The 20,396-nt window shown below is 33.4% G+C and overlaps 1 protein-coding gene across 1 annotated transcript; it reads right to left on the bottom strand.

The window, feature by feature from the left end:
- On the bottom strand, window positions 1-16,850 carry LOC149896454 (uncharacterized). Its single transcript, XM_090117692.1, has 13 exons — window positions 16,738-16,850; window positions 15,920-16,025; window positions 14,275-14,360; window positions 12,997-13,145; window positions 11,638-11,770; window positions 10,285-10,411; window positions 9,685-9,752; window positions 9,024-9,150; window positions 8,448-8,563; window positions 7,998-8,201; window positions 5,205-5,335; window positions 838-967; window positions 1-141 (listed from the first exon to the last, which is right to left on the bottom strand). The coding sequence occupies exons 1-13, from the start codon at window positions 16,826-16,828 to the stop codon at window positions 77-79; spliced, it is 1,533 nt and encodes a 510-aa protein (XP_089973818.1). The 5' UTR covers window positions 16,829-16,850; the 3' UTR covers window positions 1-76.
- Window positions 16,851-20,396: the final 3,546 nt, after the last annotated feature.

Here is a 20,396-nt window from a genome sequence, read left to right as displayed (position 1 = left end):
AATAAAAAATTGTGGTTCAAATTAAAATTAAATATACATTATATTAAAATTAAAATTATTGAATACATTAAATTATTTATAATTGTAGTGTCGCGTCTTCAGTCAAGGTAGGTTCTGTAGGTCCAGCCTTCACAGCTTTTTCTGAAAAAAAGAAAAATATTTAAATTAGATATCACAAAACTTATTATTTTATTAGTCCTGAAAATCGATACAGCGTTTAATATACTAATTGTTATGATATTATTTATGCTTTTTCAAATTAAAATTATTATGGTGATTCAGTTTACTCGTGGATAATGTAGCTTTCGAATGGTGAAAGAATTTTAAAAATCGGTCCAGTAGTTTATGAGCCTATTAGCTTACCGCCCGCGGCTTCGCCCGCTTTGTTTAAAACCTAATAAATTATGTACTAAAACCTTCCTCTTGAATCACTCTATCTATAAAAAAAAACCGCATCAAAATCCGTTGCGTAGTTTTAAAGATTTAAGCATACAAAGGGACATAGGGACAGAGAAAGCGACTTTGTTTTATACTATGTAGTGATATTACTGAATGTTATTAGTGAAAGAATTTTTAAAATCGGTCCAGCCCCCCTAGTCAAGTGGCTTTCTGTTAGCGTAGCGTTCAATAGAATAGACTACGAATGTATGAGATTGACGTAGGCTGTAGATAAACGTATCTACAGCCTACGTCAATCTCATACATTCGTAGTCTATTCTATTGAACGCTACGCTAACAGAAAGCCACTTGCATAGGGGGGCTGTAGTTTATGAGCCTATTCATTACAATCAAACAAACAAACAAAATTTTCTTTATAATATTAGTGTAGACACTTACCGATAGCACAAACAGAGTACTGCGGTGTATCACATCGCATTCCGTACACGAGACCAGAGAGATGTGCTTCTCGGTCGAGATTGAGGCAGCCGCTGGATGCTGACCATTCCTCACTTAGCCATGGGGGTATCTAAATATGGCGATTTATTTATAGAAAGAAACATTAATATGGTTGAATTGTTGAAATAAATAATATAAAAATGTATGCGTGTACTAGAGTACACACGTAAGAATTGACACTTCTTTATGACCTTAAAAATGTCAAGCGTACGGCGTAACGCAAAAATGTCACGCGTACGGCGTAACGCAATTTGTCACGCGTACGGCGTAACGCAAAAAGTTACACTAAATTTTTGTCCAACCCCGTTAAAGAAGTTTCACTTCAATAAATAAATAATTTGGAAAATCCAAAAGTGCACGCCTCATAATTTTTTTTAATAAATATTTATTAATTATTATTTTTGTTTATTTAATAACAATTAAACCACATCGAATCAGACCCTGAAAAATGAAAGGGTTCTATTCCTGAGCATACTCAAGCGTAAGAGAAAAAAAAAGACTCGATTAGTAAAGTATTTCGGTCGCTATCGTGTTAACAAGAAAAAGGATCCGCACATACAGACACACGGACGTCCAAGACAGAACTTTTTTAAAATCCCTCAGTCCCCGAATCACAGACACAATAGAAAATCTATTGTGTCGCGGCCCGATCGGGCCGCTCGGTGGTCAATGGGTTAAACTGTTTTTTAACTAGTTTAAATAACAAAAATGACATCAAAAATATCATGAACGTTAAAAATAGTGTTTTTTCTTAATATGTGTGTGTATGTATTATCTTACAAGTGCAATGTATAATACATAAAGACATTTTAAGTTTGAAAAATCAGATGTTTTGCGCGAAGTGACAGTAGTACCCACCTCAACGCTTCGCTTATGAGGCGTGCAATATTATAGGACATTATTACACAAATCGACCTAGTCCCACAGTAAGCTCCATTAAGGCTTGTATTGTGGGTACTAGGCGACGATAAATATAATATTTAATAAATACATATCTGTGGTGTTTGGTATATACCTCGTAAGTGCAAAAATGGCCATTTTTTGTTTTCTGGCCATCTATACTGATAAAAACGTCCTCTTTCGTTTGGTCTATGTCACATAAGCCTACTGATAGTAGAAATACCTTAAATAGGTTGTATCAAAACCCCTTAAGTACAAAAAAAAATATTTTTATTTGATACAAATATATTAATATAACTTAACATAGACTTGTAAAACGAATACTCAATCAACGAACGGCCATTTACAACGTAAGAGCACTTAACATAATTAGACCAAACTTGAATAATTATTATCATCACTTAACTTATTTGTACCAAATCAAATAAAATTATTTGTGAACTTAACAGGTCTTCTCCCTTACTTAAATATAACGTTATTTGGCACATAATTTAAATCTTCAGACATTAGGTTCGAAGCCTGGTCTGATCTATAAAGAAACATGCATGTGATGCAAGATCTCTTAGACTTAGTGTGTTCAGAAACGTTTACCAATCTTTAAATCGATTTAAAGATTGGTAAACGTTTAAAAAGCCAAGTAACGATACCTACATGCACAAGGTTTGATTCTTTGTCTCTTCAAATTCATTCTTTCGTGTCAGATTAGAATAGATTTAGAAAAATCGGAACATAAGGCAACATTTCACTATGAAACTAAAAGATAAAAGCTGTTTGTTTCCAGATTCCAAATTTAACTGCATCTGTAGCCTTTTATAAAAGAAACTTTGGACTTTAAATTTAAACATCCGCAAAGTTACTACTAGACGAACATTCCATTATGTTATGTATGAAGGAATAGCTCAAAGAGGTGCGGATGAAATCGCATCATGCTTATGGCTTTTTATTAACGGTTTGGCAGGAGAAGTAGAGTAGCTTATTTTATATTCAGTGTTGTCCAGGTCAAAAACTGTATAATATCTTGCCTGTTAAGCAGATATTGAAAGATTCATTAAAAAAGAAATTACAGCACCACCTCCGTTCCCCGAGATAAATGAAAATGACCAGCAATCGCCATGATGTAAAATTAAATAAATAAACTATTGACTACCTACTCATTTTATCAAAAGAAATACTACAACAGACAAAACTACATTTGGTTAGAACTTTTTTTTCTGGTGGATCTATGAAAAGTCTAATGACGTAGATTTTAAATACTCTTTGAGTGAAAATGAAGAGTTTCTGTATTTCTGGTTTAAGAGAACTGAGAAAAGAGAGAAGTCTCCGAAGTGGCTTTGCCACTGGCCTCTAATGAGCCTATCAATATCGATGCTCTGAAATTCAAAGATCTCTTAGATCTCCTGCCAATAAGTGATCCAATTTATGATGATTATTTCAAATCATTGTCTCATGGTCCGACTTGGTCCGACTAGAAACAATCTTATGACTTTCAGTGACAGTGATGACGACTATGAATGAATGTTGTAGTGGTACGTTTTACAAACAAATTTTATTTGACTTGATCCAGCTCGTAACTATTTGCAGGGTAAGGGCATCTTCTCACAAGGAGAAGGCATGAGCAGTAATCACCATGCTTGTTCACTGCTGGTTGGTGATTTCAGACCAAAATCCCGGTTGCCATCACGATGTTTTTCTGTTATTAGAAATGATGATGTTTTCTTGTTAGGTATAGAAGATGTATCTCTGGTTATTAGAGAATCTACTTATGCATCCGAAAAAGACACATTGGTACATGTCGGTTGATGAGATCGATCCCGCAGCATCTAGCACGGCGGGCAAGCGAACTACTGAGACTTCTGAACCACACACACACACACACACTACTTTTAGGATTTTACTTTGATCAGAGAATTGCACATTGCACGAAAATCAAAATATTTCCTGGCTTTTTTATGAGTAGGTACTTATTTGTGGCAAATCACACTCCTATTTTTTTTTGTTTTTATATATGGTTAAATCTATTTGTATGGAAGACGTTTCCCCATAATATTTGTTTTTTAATGTCTGTTTATGTCTCCATCGAAAAAAAAATGAAAAATCCTTTCCATTAAGGTAAAAATAGGAATAAATACTAATTAAGAGTAGAAATAAATATGCTCTAATCCACTTAAGTACACACGTTTTAGACATTTTCACATCATTTTCACATTTTTTTCTTTTGGTACAAACATGTTAAGTAACAATTCCTCTTGAACTAGAACATTTTTTTTTTTTTTTTGTAAGTGTTCAAAACTTGAACATAATAAACATTTAAATATCATAAATTTGTTTTACTCAAGAGTTTATTCCGATCTGTAGCAACAGGGTAGCAACCGTGAAAACTTTCAAACGCTCATACTCAAAAATCACCATTTTGCACTTAAGTGGTACGTACCAAATACCACAGATATATAGATAATAACACCCAGACCCAAGAACAAATAATTGAGTTCATCACACAAATATTTGCCCTGACCGGGGATCGAACCCGGGACCGTCGGCTCAGTAGGCAGTTACTTTACCACTGCGCCAACCGCGTCGTGAAATAATTATAATTTGACACAAATTTAAAGCAATGGATCGTACTAGTATAACTAGTATATTATCTGTGTTAGTACCACAGAAAAATATATAATATATTTTCGCTCACGTCGCGCGTCGCGCGCTATTTTTTCTAATTTTTTACGCAAAAATAGTTTATAACATTACCCAAGTAACTAATGCATTTTTATAACAATTTAAAAAATTAATAGAATCTTTTTTTTTTTCGATATTTGCATTTTTTCCCATGCTTTAGCTTTTCTCCTATTTATAGAAATATTTACTCTTATTTTACGAAATTTAGCTTTTTTACACCTCCAGTAATTAAACACTAATTATACGAAGGAAAAATTGTTGAAGTGAAACTTCTTTATCGGGGTTGGAAAAAAATTTAGTGTATTTTGCGTTACGCGTGACATTTTTCCGTTACGCGCCATCTTTTTCTTATCCCTACCACGCGTGATTCGACGTATTTCTGTAAAGTTGCATATATCTAGTAAATTATTGAAGTGAAAACTTCTTTAGCGGCGTTGAGCACTTTTTCTGTAATGAGTATAAAATCTTAAACTCGCGTCAGGACACGTGGCCTGATCAAAAAAGCGTAAGACGGATGTTTTTTTTTTTAGCCCTTATATTCCATGCGTAAGACGGATACCATTCCAAAATATCAAACATGCTCAACGTAAATAATCAAGTTTTCCCTTCTGCCGGCACTCCCCCAGTGAAACCAGTCTTTTTTTTTTTGAAAAATAAGGTCATAATGAAGTTTCACTTCTTACGTGTGTACACTAGTACACGCACACATTCTCTTTCCCCATTCCCATACTCACATACAACGCATCCCCACTCTTGGGGCCGGGTATAATCTTCCCCGTGCTGGGGTTGTACCACGTGTATGTTAGTGTATCACTCGCGTCACGTGACACGTTCAAACGACCCCCCACCCAGATGTGTTCTACCGCTGAAATTATAGGAAATATAGTTATTAACTAGCGGTCCACCCCGGCTTCGCCCGTGGTACATAATATTTACGTTTTCTCTACATAAGAACCATCCTCGTACTTCAAGGAATATAATAAAAAAAGAATGATCGAAATCGGTTCAGCCGTTCTTTAGTTATGCGCTTACCAACACATTTTGCGATTCATTTTTATATACATATAAGAAGATTAATATAATATTTTGAATATTTAATGTGAAATAATACAGGGATTAGAACATCTTAATATCTATATATATAATAAAACTAAGTCGATAAAATGTGCGTGCCGATAAAACTTAAAAAGGAGTCCCGACACGATAAAGGGACTTATGTGGTGTGATAGCCCTTTATCCCCCCTCGAACAAGAAAGTTCCCGTTTTAATCTAAAGGGCATGTTTTTAAAGATATAAGGGACTTTCCGACCATTCAACTTGGAACTTGTGTGTCTCCATAGTTGTGAGCCATTGCAGCATGTGTAGTAGTGGCGCGAAATTTAAAATTCCAATTTCAATAAAATCTTAAATTTAAATTTTGTGTATTTAGACGTCATTATTTAACGTATATTTTGGAGTTAAAGCGACATAATTTTAGTTATCAAAATTAGTTCTCTAAATATTTAAAAATTTAGGTTTTTAAATTTCGTGCCTATACTACATACGCTACCGCTACAGAAGCTAGAAAGTTCCCGTTTTAATCTAAAGGGTGTGTTTCTAAAGATATAAGGTACTTTCCAACCCTACATAGTGGCGCCATCTGTTATCGAATATTTAAACTTCATTCACGATTGTTTGGGTTGAATTTCCAAAAGCGTTGCGAGCAATTGAAGCATGTGTAGTAGTGACATGAAATTTAAAATTCCAATTTCAATAAAGTCTTAAATTTAATTTGTTGCTATAATAAAGTTATTAAATTTTGTGTATTTATACGTCATAAGCTAACTTATATTTTGGAGTTAAAGCGACATAAAATTAGTTATCCAAATTAGTTCTCAAAACATTAAAAAATTTAGGTTTTTAAATTTCGCGCTTTTACTACAAATGCTACCGCTATAGAACCTTTTATTATGGCGGACGATAATGACCAGAATACTCTAGAAGGTGTGAGAGAGAAAATATTTTCAAATTTTCTCGAATATTCTAGAGCCTAGCTCGATGAAGTGTCTCTGAATATATAAGAGCCCGGTGTCGCTCACCAGAGTTAGTTTAATTTGAACAGCGAAAAACTTCCCCACTGAATTTCTAAACTCTTTACAAGTACCAGGAATGCCATTACACTGCCTTCGTCTGAAAATTGGAACTCCAATCATACTACTCAGAAATCTCAACTCCCCAAAATTATGTAATGGAACTAGAATGATCGTAAAACAGCTATCGAATAATATCATTGAAGCTGAACTTATTTCTGGAAAGACCAAAGGACAGACAGTATTTATACCTAGAATACCTCTGATCTCTTCGGAATTGCCATTTCAATTTAAAAGACTGCAGTTTCCAATAAAATTAGCCTTTAGTTTTACAATTAACAAAGTGCAAGGACAAACTTTAAAATAATGTTGTGGCATTAACCTCAAAGAATCCTGCTTCTCTCACGGTCAGCTATATTATGTAGCTTGCTCAAGAGTAGGAAATCCGAAAAAATTATGTATATACATATTATACTCCGGACAATAAAATGAAAAATGTTGTTTATAAACAAGTATTGTAAATAATGAGAAAACGTTTTCAATAAACTTTTTTTTTTACTTTTTACGTCATAGTTTATTTTTTTACTTCGACTCTACCACGTCATCTCATATCAACTCCCGGGCGAAGCCGGGTTTTTTAGCTAGTGTATATATAAATCTCGTGTCACAATGTTTGTCCTCAATGGACTCCTAATCCTAAACCACTTAACCGATTATAATAAAATTCGCACACCATGTACAGTTCGATCCAACTTGAGAGATAGGATAGTTTAAACATGTAGGTACCACGGGCGAAGCCGGGGCGGACCACTAGTATTATAATAAAAAAAAGTTTGATATCAGTTTGTTGTAACCTACAATTTTTAAAAGTGTGTTAAGAATTCAGATTATGTTGATTGTAGTGGACACATTGTTGTAAAATTTATAAGTGAAGTTTTAAAATTAAAAAATTATAGACGTTGAGTTTGAATGAAGATCTTTTCAGCACAATATAATAACTAAATTATCAGTGAAACCTGCAAAACCTAAATGAGTGAACGAACGAGTGAATAAATGAATGTTTAAACGAATAAATGCATATAAATTAATAAATTTATAAACGAGTGGGTGAATGCATAAACGAATAAATTTATAAGCAAACTAGCGGTCCGCCCCGACTTCGCCCGTGGTACATATTTCGCAATAAAAGGTAGCCTATGTTCTTTCTCAGGGTCAAAGATTATCTGTGCCAAATTTCATCAAAATCGGTCCAGTAGTTTATGAGCCTATTCATTACAATCAAACACAGTTTTCCTCTATAAAATATTAGTGTAGATGAATTATAAATTAATTAATTTACAAGCGAATAAATGTATTATTGAATAAACGTACGAGTGAATGAATACGTAAATAAATGAATGTACAAAATTAGTGAATGAAAAATACAAAGTATACATAAATTACGTAAAAAACACTCACGTTCATCCTTATTCTCTCCCATAGCTAACAACAACTCAATCATAACTTCCTGACTGTCCAAGCCGGCCAACGTTCCGTTCATTGCCTTACAGTTATCGAACGCGTGTTGCCATGTGAACATTTGGCGGACTAGTACGTAGTAGTAGTTATCGTCGCTGAGCGGGGGGATTGTTGTTCTGCGAGCTGGCAATACTGAGTGGAAGGCTGTAATGTTTTAGACACCGATAATGTATACGAATGATATTAAAAAATGAATACATAGTTAATTGGTTATTTTGAATAGCGTAGTCCTGGTAGCTGGCAACATTTGGCTGAAAGCTCTTATCTATCTTTTTATTTAAATATTATTGGTAAATTATTTTTATATGTTTGAAAATTAGTCGTCAATGAGTGTGACGACAAGAAGTAAAGGCTCTACAGAAAATCAATAAATAATAATTATTGACTAACCTTTGTAACATATAAATTGCATTCTCCGTTCGCATCTTGCTTCCATGAAAATGGGGGATTTTGTTTCGTGCCTGTCAATTTGCAGACAACCGCTCTGCTTTACATTGGACGCGTCTCTGTTGAATTTATCAAGAAAATTAAATAAATACTTATTATTTTCTATACAAACCTTTTATTCAGATATTTAAAAATATTGCAAATCATATAACTGCTTAGTAAAATAAATATATTTTGTCATAGTCTACAAATGTCGCTATCTAAGCAAAACAATAAATAATTCCACAAGTAACGATATAAATATAAGATGCAATAATATTTCGCAAATAAAACTAATTTCGATTCATTAAAATTTAGGTATACTTCAAATTAATTTAAATTCAATTCATTTAATGAATCATTCATACTATTTTACTTAATTCATTTAATTAATCTTACAATTCAATTCAATTCATTCAATTAATTACATTAATTCATTTATTTATTTTATTTATTCATTTATTTCAGGCAACAAATATAGTTACAGTTTTAAAGATCTTAATATAACTTTAATACTTAATTAATATTTAATACCCTCACCTCATGGGCGGCCACACTCCATAGTCCCCTTGAGTGAGGTCACTCGACTCAAAGATACTCCTCGCTGTATCGAGCCACTCCCAGCGACCGTCACTACCGCGGGCCCCGACCCATGCGCCCTCTATACCTAAGTAAGTATACATATACTTAGGTTTTGACTCAAGTAATTACTCAAAAATTAAATCTAATGCTAAATCAGATTTAAAAAAGAGCCAGAAGTGAAACTTCTTAGGAAAGATTCAAAGATACCAAAATCGTCGCCTTACTCCATAACGTGACGGTATTACCATGAAGAGACCTTGAAATTTTACCCTCAACGCCTAAAGAAGTTTCACTTCAAAAGCTTTTCAATTGCCAACTCAAATGCTTATTCAAAAATCATGTCAATGGCTCATTCAAATACTGAGACAAATGCTAATTCAAACGCTGTGACAAATGCTGAGACAAATGATAATTCAAATGCGGAGACAAATGATAATTCAAATGCGGAGACAAATGCTTACTCAAACTTGTCAGCATTTGAATTAGTTTTGAGTTAGAGGGAGGCAAAATGTTAATTTAAGTCATTATAAAAAATGATTATTCATAATCTTACCGACAATAATTAATGTAGTATGAAAATAAGTTTGTGAGTTAGTAGTATGTAAGTTATAATACGTACTTGGTCGTGCTTTCAACATAGTCAGTCCCAATTTTTTCAAACACTTCATAGATCCAATATTTGCTAATCTGTAAATAAAAAAGAAGTATTATAAAAAGTCCAAGTTACTTTCAGTCAAACATCAAACTCGAAGTAGTCGTGTTGAACACAACACATTAAACTATCTGTATCTGAAGTATTCGTGTTGAATACAACACATTAAATTATCTGAATCTGCAGTAGTCGTGTTGAATACAACACATTAAATTATCTGAATCTGCTTTAGTCGTGTTAAATACAACACATTAAACTATATAACATATTAAAATATCTTGAAGTACATAGTCGCTTTGAATATAACACATTAAATTATCTGAATCTGGAGAAGTCGTGTTGAATACAACACATTAAATTATCTGAATCTGCAGTAGTCGTGTTGAATACAACAACTATCTGAATCTGAAGTTATTGCTTTGAGAAAGTATTGAAATAGTTTCACCGAGTAATTTTAATCTGAAATAATAAATAAGTCGAGCCTTAAAAAAATTGTTTGTTATTGCTATACACCTAATTTTTGAATTAACGTTTATATTTTGTATTTTTATTTTATTTTATACTCACGTCATCCTATTCATAACGCAGAAAGCAGCCGCTTGATGCCAGTCGAGTCGTCCCCCGAACACGCGGTACGCACCGCCGCCGCACCGCACTGTGCCCGCTTCGATAACGCGCACTTGCGTTTGTGCGTCTGTCGTGAGATACATATATATCTGTGTATATACTTGTGTAACAATGTAAGTCTGTTGTATATGTCGCAGGCAAATTGTATAATCTCGCAGCTTACAAACGCGTGGCATTTTGTAATATGTCGAGAATTCTTAATCAGAAATTTTTCGTTTGGATAAGGGGGTGGGTTAGGTTAGGTTAGTGTTTTTAAAAATAAACAGAAATAGGAGCTCTAAGAAGTGGGGCTCCGTCGGCTCGCGACCGTCTTTTTGTAGAATTTTGGAAAAATAAATCTCGGCATTTTACAAAATGCCGAGCATTTGTAAACGGCGAGATTATACAATTTGCCTGCGACATATTATATATGTATTGTGTAGGTAAGATGAAGAATTCATGTTAGAAAGTGGCCGTTCTTCGATAACGCGCACTTGCGTTTGTGCGTCTGCCGTGAAATACATATATCTGTGTATATACTTGTGTAACAATGTAAGCTATGGCCTGTTGTGTATATTGTGTAAGTAAGAGACTATTTATGTTAGAAAGCAGCCGCTTGATGCCAGTCGAGTCGTCCCCCGAACACGCGGTACGCACCGCCGCCGCACCGCACTGTGCCCGCTTCGATAGTGTGCACTTGCGTTTGTGCGTCTGCCGTGATCTCACAAAACGTGGGCAGGAAAGTAGCACTCAAATACATATTATATGTATCTACATATATCTGAGTACTAGCTTCCCGCCCACGTTTTCAAAGAACAACCCACATAGTTCCCGTTCCCGTGGGATTTACGAGATAAAAGTTAAAACCTATCAAATGTGTTAATTTAAGTTAACCTTTATATGTGTGCTAAATTTCATTATAATCGGTTTTGTAGTATTTGCGTGAAAGAGTAACAAACATACATACATCCATCCTCAACTTTCGCACTTATAATATTAGTAGGATATACTTGTGTTACAATATAAAGCTCTGGTCTGTTGTGTATATTGTGTAGATAAGAGACTATTTATCTCAGAAAGTGCCCGCTTCGGGAACGCGCACTTGCGTTTGTGTGCACGCAAGTATAATAATTTGTATCATCCATGCCAAATGAAATGAATGCGAATGAAAGAAAAAACTTCGTCGTTTAAAGCAAAATCAAGTAAAAAATGTAATTTGTGAGAGGATTTATAATTCATAATATACAATTATTTTACATAATATGAATATAAAATATATGTCTAAAATTGTTCACGAAATCAAGAAGACCTTACCTTTTTCACACACAAAAGGCCTTTCCAGATTGCACGGCAAGTCCAAAAAGACAGGCTTGTCGTGGTTGACCCTTTCCAACGCGACGCAATCCGCGCCTCCCTCAGGGACGGGTATGCGTGTGCGGTTTAACCACTACGAAATTTAAAAAAAAAATCATATTTATTTCTTTCATTTACAGGTCTTTAGTTTAAATTGTGATAGCAAATAAAATGCTTGTGGTTACAAGAAAGATAATTTTCACCATCGGAAAATCACAAATCTTTAAAAATAATTATTATTTGAGTGTATATCAATCAATCAATCAATCAATCAATCAATCAATCAATCAATCAATCAATCAACCAATCAATCAATCAACCAATCAATCAATCAATCAATCAATCAATCAATAACACCGAACACCGAACACCGAACACAATTTAATAGTGATATAATAGTGATATAATAAGAATAAAATAAAAAAAATAAAAAACGAAACTGTAACGGGTGAACCGATTAAACAAGTCGTGTAATGATGTTGATTTAAAAAGATCACGATGACTATATAAGTCAGTCAGTCAGTCACTAAATATATATAAGTGAGTATAGAAGTGAGTGAGAGAGTTTATAAGCGAGTGAGTGAGTATATACGCGAGTGAGTGAGTATATACGCGAGTGAGTGAGTATATACACGAGTGAGTGAGTATATAAGTGAGCGAGTATATAAGCGAGTGAGTAAGTTTATAAGCGAGTGAGTGAGTATATACGCGAGTGAGTGAGTTTATAAGCGAGTGAGTGAGTATATAAGCGAGCGAGTGAGTATATAAGTGAGTGAGTATATACGTGAGTGAGTGAGTATATACGCGAGTGAGTGAGTATATAAGCGAGTGAGTGAGTTTATAAGCGAGTGAGTGAATTCATAAGCGTGTGAGTGAATTTATAAGCGAGTGAGTGAATTTATAAGCGAGTGAGCGAGTTTATAAGCGAGTGAGTGAGTTTATAAGGCGAGTAAATTTATAATCGAGTGAGTGAGTATATACGCGATTGAGTGAGTATATAAGCGAGTGAGTGAGTGAGTATATGTACATGCGAGTGTTTGGGAATTGGGATAGTTCCGTGAATAAGTGAGCGAGTATATATGCGAGTGTGTGGGCCAGTTCCGTGAGTATATAAGCGAGTGAGTGAGTTTATAAGCGAGCGAGTGAGTTTATAACCGAGTGAGTTAATAAGCGAGTGAGTGAGTTTATAAGCGAGTGAGTGAGCTTTTAAGCGACTGAGTGATTATACAAGTGAGTGAGTGATTATATGTGACTGAGTGAGTATACATATAAGTGAGTGTGTGCGTGAGTGAGTGAGTGCGTCAGTCAGTCCCCACTTACCACAGGAAACCGTCCATCATCAGCGGCGTCCATCTCCGAGTGCAGCACGTCAGCGGCTGTGCGACGCAACTCCACGCCGTGTCCCCAGCGGTACCCCTCCGGGTCGTCCGCGGAGGCACGCCGTGCGCCCACCCATACGGATTCTATGGCTATAATATTACTTAATTACCCACCCATACGGATTCTATGGCTATAAGCTATAATATTACTTAATTATACTACAGTTAGAAAAAAAACTGACTACTAATGAATTTTAATTGATAGTTTTATTACGAAGTTTTGTAGTAAATACCTATTTGTCAAAAAAATATAAGCGACTTTTTTTCAATATCTATTTAAATCAATTTAATGAAAATTGAAAAGACATTTTGGAAACATAATTTAAGTAAATACATCACGTCTAATTAAGCTAGTGTTTTTAGGGTTCCGTAGCCAAAATGGCAAAAACGGAACCCTTATAGTTTCGTCATGTCCGTCTGTCCGTCTGTCCGTCTGTCCGTCTGTCACAGCCGATTTACTCGGAAACTATAAGTACTACAGTGATGAAATTTGATGGGAATATGTGTTGTATGAACCGCTACAAAAATATGACACTAAATAGTAAAAAAAAGAATTGGGGGTGGGGCCCCCCATACATGTAACTGAGGGATGAAATTTTTTTTTTCGATGTACATACCCGTGTGGGGTATCAATGGAAAGGTCTTTTAAAATGATATAAAGTTTTCTAAAAAACATTTTTCTTAAAGTGAACGGTTTTTGAGATATCAGCTCTCAAAGTCGTAAAAAGTATGTCCCCCCCCCTCTATTTTTATAACTACGGGGTATAAAATTCTAAAAAAAATAGAGGTGATGCATGCTAATTAACTCTTTCAACGATTTTTGGTTTGATCAAAGTATCTCTTATAGTTTTTGAGATAGGTTGATTTAACTGTAATTTATTATATTTGCTGCTACGGAACCCTTTGTGCGCGAGCCCGACTCGCACTTGGCCGGTTTTTTAATAAAAAAATAATTTATGGTATTAACTATATGTGTAAATTGTTTATGAAATGTGAATGTAAAATAAATAAAGACGTGTGGCACTCTGGGACTGCCGCGGTAAAGCTATTGCATGCTATACCTTCAAGCCACACCTCCGAGCCCGTCGGAGTGGGGAACGTGAGGTTTTTTCGTTACGGAATTTCTCGATTCGGTCCCCGCGCTCAAGGCCCGCGATAGAAGCTATGCAATAGCTTAACTATGCAATAGCTTAATAAAAAATATTAAAAAAAAACTTACGAAACTGCAACTCAGACAGGGCTTCAGCAAGGAATTCTGCCTTTTCCCTCGTGTCAATGATTGCGAGTGTCCCATTGTGATGGCCTCTGCGAATAAAAAAATATTTACACTTAATTTCTTAACTATATATGACTTTCACTGCATAATATCTACACTTATATTATAAATCTATATCTATACTAGCGGTCCGCCCCGGCTTCGCCCGTGGTACATATGAAAAATAGATGTTGGCCGATTCTCAGACTTACCCGATATGCACAGAAAATTTCATGAGAATCGGTCCACCCGTTTCGGAGGAGTATGCAGACTAACATTGTGACACGAGAATTTTATATATATAAGAAGATTAATCTATCTATACTAATATTATAAAGCTGAAGAGTTTGTTTGTTTCAACGCGCTAATCTCAGTAACTACTGGTCGGATTTGAAAAATTCTTTCGGTGTTAAATTGCACATTTATTGAGGAAGGCTATATGCTATATATCATCACGCTAAGACGGTAAGACCAACAGGAGCGGAGACACGCGGATGAAACCGCTGGGCGCGGCTAGTAAATAATATCTAAACATTTACAATCAAATAAATTAAAAAAATATATTTACTTAATTCTCATACTTCTACATTACTAGACGATAAAAATTATAATGACTATCACTGCATATTATAAAGAAAATTCCTCTACCGCGACCGCGTCTGTTTATTCGCGATAAACCCAAAAATACTACACCGATTTTAATTCTGTTTTCACGAGTGTACGTGTTTTTAGAGTTAACTTGTGAATAACAATTCATAATTTACAAAAAATAGCTTCAAATAAAAATAGATTATACCTAAAAGTTAATTATATCTAGGTATGCTATCTTATAAAATTTATTTAAACACATTGTATGAAAACTTTCTATATAACTAGCTTTCCTCCCGCGGCTTCACTCGCTTTGTCTAAACTCTAAAACCTAATAAATTATATAGGAATATATCTTACTAAAACCTTCCTATTGAATCAACCGTATCAAAATCCATTGCGTAGTTTTAAATATTTAAGCATACATAGGGACGGAGGAAGAAAACTTTGTTTTATACTATACTAGCGGTCCGCTCCGGCTTCGCCCGTGGTACATATTTACGTTTTCTCTACATAAGAACCATCCTCGTACTTCAAGGAATATAATAAAAAAAGAATTAACGAAATCGGTTCAGCCGTTCTCAAGTTATGCGCTTACCAACACATTTTGGGATTCATTTTTATATTATAGATAGTGATGATACTGGAAAAAATAGGTACCTATATGTACTTATAATATAAATATAGTTTATATTAACTATTAGCTACTGAATCGGCTGAACTATGTATACTATATCACACTATATTATGTAGTTTTCCGCCCAGAAAAGCAAATAAATTTCATATTTAAAACTATACACGATGAAATTATGCAATTTATCACATTATGAACTTTTAAAATTGTAATAAAAAAATAAAACTGACACTTATCAAACGTGCAAATAAAGAAGTATATCAAATAGCTATACTTCTGAGATATAGACTGAGAATTATTAATGAAAATTTACACAAACCTAAACTTTAATAAAAATATTTAATACCTATAGTTACACGTACCTAGAATTAAAAAAAAATCACTTACCGGCACAAAATATTAGCATTCTCCCATACAACTGGTAGATTTTGTACAATATATTCTCTATCATCAAATATATAACTTTCCCACCGATCCGAAACCGCGTATGGAACTGAAAAAACAAATTGTCAATTTGTAAAACAAGATGGCGGCTGGCGGCATTCTATCGTGAAAAAAAAGCCATGCGCTCGTTTTTTTTTTATTTAATGGACGCAGACTTATTAATTTGTTTTAATAGAATATAATTAACTGCATCAAATGCAATTTATTAATAAAAAATCTATACATAATTCCCCTATGTCTAAATTAAAACAAAAAAAAACATTAAATTTTATATTGACCGTTAAATAATTTTGATATTAAAATTTGAATACCTTTGGGTTTCTAAATACTGAAATAATGTTAGCCTAAAATATGTAGATAAGTACTTAGTACCTTTGACACGTGGCACATACCTAACTACCACTTCTTTGATTTTAACTGAAAATTCTTGCCTCTTCCCCCTATTTTAATTAAATTAATTCATAGTATCATACATTCGATAAATCAATTTATTTATCGAATGTACCAGAATAAGTAAATTTTCAAAATGGTATGTTTTAAATTAAATAATTAATATCGGTATAAATATACAATTTTAACAAATAATCACGCATATTATTGATACAATACAAAAAACTATTGATTCTAAACTCGTTATTCTGCCAATGTGGTTAACGGCACGTGGTCGAGACGAAATCATAATTTAAAATTTTAAATTATTACAATTTATATAATATAATAATACAGTTATTGTAATTATTATTAATTAAAAATATAAATACCTCTGTATTGTTCATTGTAACTGGCCAGGCAGGAGACAAAAAGAATAAACGACGTCAGCACTTTTAAAAAATATGATTTGGCGGGAAACATCTTGACTCGAGCAGCGCGAACGGTAAAATGAAGTTGTTAATTGGAATAAAATGAATGTCCGTTTTTTCAATGCATGACAAATGTTTTTGATATACCCACGATTATTTTAATAACATTTCTAGCCCTATGGCTATTGTTTTTTGTTTTGAAATAGGGAGATGATTAATTTAAATACGCATAGATGTATTTTTAGAATTCTTCTATTTGTCATACAAACGTGAGTATTAAATTTTTATTTTTATTTTTAATAAAAATTTAATTCTTAATTCTGCAACTTTTTTTATCTGTGATAGATAAAAAAAATACTGCTCTTCTTGTGTAAAAAAATTGGCGCGACATAAAACTAAAAGTATTAAGAAAAATTAACTGTAATTTTGAAAAGGTTATGTGTAAATAGAAAGTAAATAATATTTCTAAATCATCAATTTTTATTATTTATCTAATAATGTTCTATGAAATATGAATAATGGACGGAACAATACAACAATGTGACAAGTGGTGTGCAAACGAAAGTATGTAAGTTAATTTATTATGTACTAGCGGTCCGCCCCGGCTTCGCCCGTGGTACATATTTACGTTTTCTCTACAAAAGAACCATCCTCGTACTTCAATGAATATAATAGAAAAGAATTATCGAAATCGGTTCAGCCGTTCACACGTGATGCCGTGACAACGCGAAACGGGGCAGACCCGCCGCCTTTTTATAGCTCCCGCCGCGAAGCGCGTCGAACGCGGCAACTGATACACAAAAATAATCCTTATGGCATGATTCTGTATTCTCGCGCGATGACATAATATAGCGTATTTCATGTATAACTTTGGTGTTTCTACACCGATTTACATGATTCTTTTACTATAACCTGCCCAGGAGTATGAAGAATAATTGTGCCAAATTTGGTTAAAATCCGTCGTGTAGTTTTTGTTTCTATAACGAATATACAGACAGACAGACAGACAGACAGACAGACAAAAATTTTACTGATTGCATTTTTGGCATCAGTAGCGATCCCTTATCACCCCTTCATAGTTTTTTTTAAATATATTTCATGTACAGAATTGGCCTCTCTACAGATTTATTATAAGTATAGATTTATACCTAATATGAATATGATCTAAATACTTTTACTTTTATTGATGGGTCAATCAATTTTTAAAGGTCCCGATCATAATTTTCTCGTATTTTTTTTTTTAACTTAATTTTCAGCATTTTACTATTTCATTTAGAAGATAATTCTTCGTAGATTAAGATTATATAGGCAGCAGTGATGTTGATTACATACATTTGTGGATTTAACTTCACGAACCGATCTATTCACGGGAAATAATGTCCTTTGGACAACTTACACAATAGTACTTTTTTAAATGTTAAATTCCCTTCAGAATTAAAATAAATTCTTCTAATATTAAATAATAAATAATATTTTGATATTTGTTCTATTTACACCCAAAATACGAAATATTTTTATTAAAATTGAAACGAATGATGTCTTTTGAACAACCAAACAATGTTTCATATATAAAAAAGTTTCAGTAAAGCGGAAATAGTAATATTTTTTACAAAAAAACTATTAAGGCGAGCTTGTTACGTATCGTATTATTGATTATACTTAATTAAAATGAACTGATTCTCGATATAACTGAATGAATGAAGTATAATGTGATTTTCATATGGGGACATCTTAGTCGTCTTGATTTTTGAAATGTTAAAATTACAATTAAACTAGACATAAAATTGCGTAATAAAAATGTGTTCCCGAAACAGCCGAGTAATAAACAAAACATGAATTATTTAACTGTTAAAGTATAAGTTTTATATAATTATTGTCCTAGGGACAACCAAATTGTCCATGGTACAACCACTTTGGTTGGCCAAGTGACTGGTTGTCCGCGGGACATTTTTAAAATTTTGACCCGCCAAGCAAATACTATTGTTATTTTATATATTAATCTCAGCTCACACTAAACTATAGACGAAAGCGCATCTCGTGTAGTATAATTGATAACAATGCATCAAGTACTTATGTTTTAATCACAGTTGTCTGACGGACTGACAATAAAGCCACCCCACACTCACCAACGTTGCTCGGACGACTGTTGCCGTGATTTTATACAAATCAAAATGGCGTTTGAGCCCGACAGTTAATTATTGTGTTTAGCTTGTTGTTTAGGAATCTACCGCGCCATCTGTGTTTTGTTTTCATAACTAAATTATGGTTGTCTGTGAGACCTGTGCCATGTAGATGATTTATGGGGACAAAAGTAAAATGCCTGAAAATCGTATTATATCCAATAAAAAAAAATTATTTGTATGTTTTTATGTCAATAATCATTAACTGAAACAAGAAGTGTATTTGGTATTTATGGTCGTGATAGTATGTGTTCGTGATGCGAAGTTTGTTAATGCATTGTAGCTTGGGGACAAATGTGATAGTACTGGAAAATTGCATTTAGTCTCTGGACAACCATGAAATTACGCACAAATTAATAAAACAATTAAGATTTTGTTTACAATAATGTTAGAAAATATTAAAAAGAATATAATTAAAACCAATTTAACTCTTTATGATTTCATGTTTATTAATTATCGTTCAGGGACATGATGCGTGTACCGTCGGACCATTAAAAGTTGATCGACCCTGATGCATTCCATAATGTCTTTAAAGATTCTAGTAATGTTATAAATTAAACGTTAGTACTTATAGTTTAATATGTCATGAAATAGTTTAGGCTACTTGATTAAATTACTGATGGATTATTTAATAATTTTTCAGTGTTCTCGATGTGATACAGGTACAGTGGATAAATGGAATGGAGCGACTTAATTTTAATTTTTCTATTTGCAAGTTTAAGTTCAATAATAAAAATTGTACTGGAAATAGAAACATTCATCTTGTTGTCAGGAACTGAGGTAATATTACAATTTATAATGAATGAATGAATGAATGAATGAAAAATTCTTTATTGCACACAAAAATACAGGATTACAAAATATAGGTAGGAAGATTCATAAATTTTAGTTAACGTACGTTTAGTTTCAGGATAATTTTATATACTACTAGCGGTCCGCCCCGGCTTCGCCCGTGGTACATGTTTACGTTTTCTCTACATAAGAACCATCCTCGTACTTCAAGAATATAATAAAAAAAGAATTATCGAAATCGGTTCAGCCGTTCTCGAGTTATGCGCTTACCAACACATTTTGCGATTCATTTTTATATATAAGAAGATAATTTATTAAACTCAAACTCAAACATTTATTTTTTCAATAAGACTTCTTCTAGAAGCACTTTTGGAACGTCATTATATATTTTTAAAATTTACCACCGATTCGGAAAGCAGTATCTATGGAGAAGAACGACAAAGTAATGTATTCCCTATTGTTATACTGGGGCATACAAGGCTTAATAAAATCTTGACATATTTTAAAGCGAAGAGTTCATAATATATTTTAAAGAGAAACAACTGAGCCTTAATTGAAAATATTATAATAATTAACAAATTTTTCCTGTTGAGAAAAAATTACGTCTATTTTTGGGTAATGTCACTTGTTACTTCCTAAATAATGAAA

The sequence above is a fragment of the Colias eurytheme genome, chromosome 28 (assembly GCF_061535395.1).
Source record: "Colias eurytheme isolate Ceu_HAF_F1 chromosome 28, ilColEury1 Martin Lab GWU primary, whole genome shotgun sequence".
Taxonomy (NCBI): domain Eukaryota; kingdom Metazoa; phylum Arthropoda; class Insecta; order Lepidoptera; family Pieridae; genus Colias; species Colias eurytheme.
This window is presented reverse-complemented; position numbering and strand designations above follow the sequence as displayed.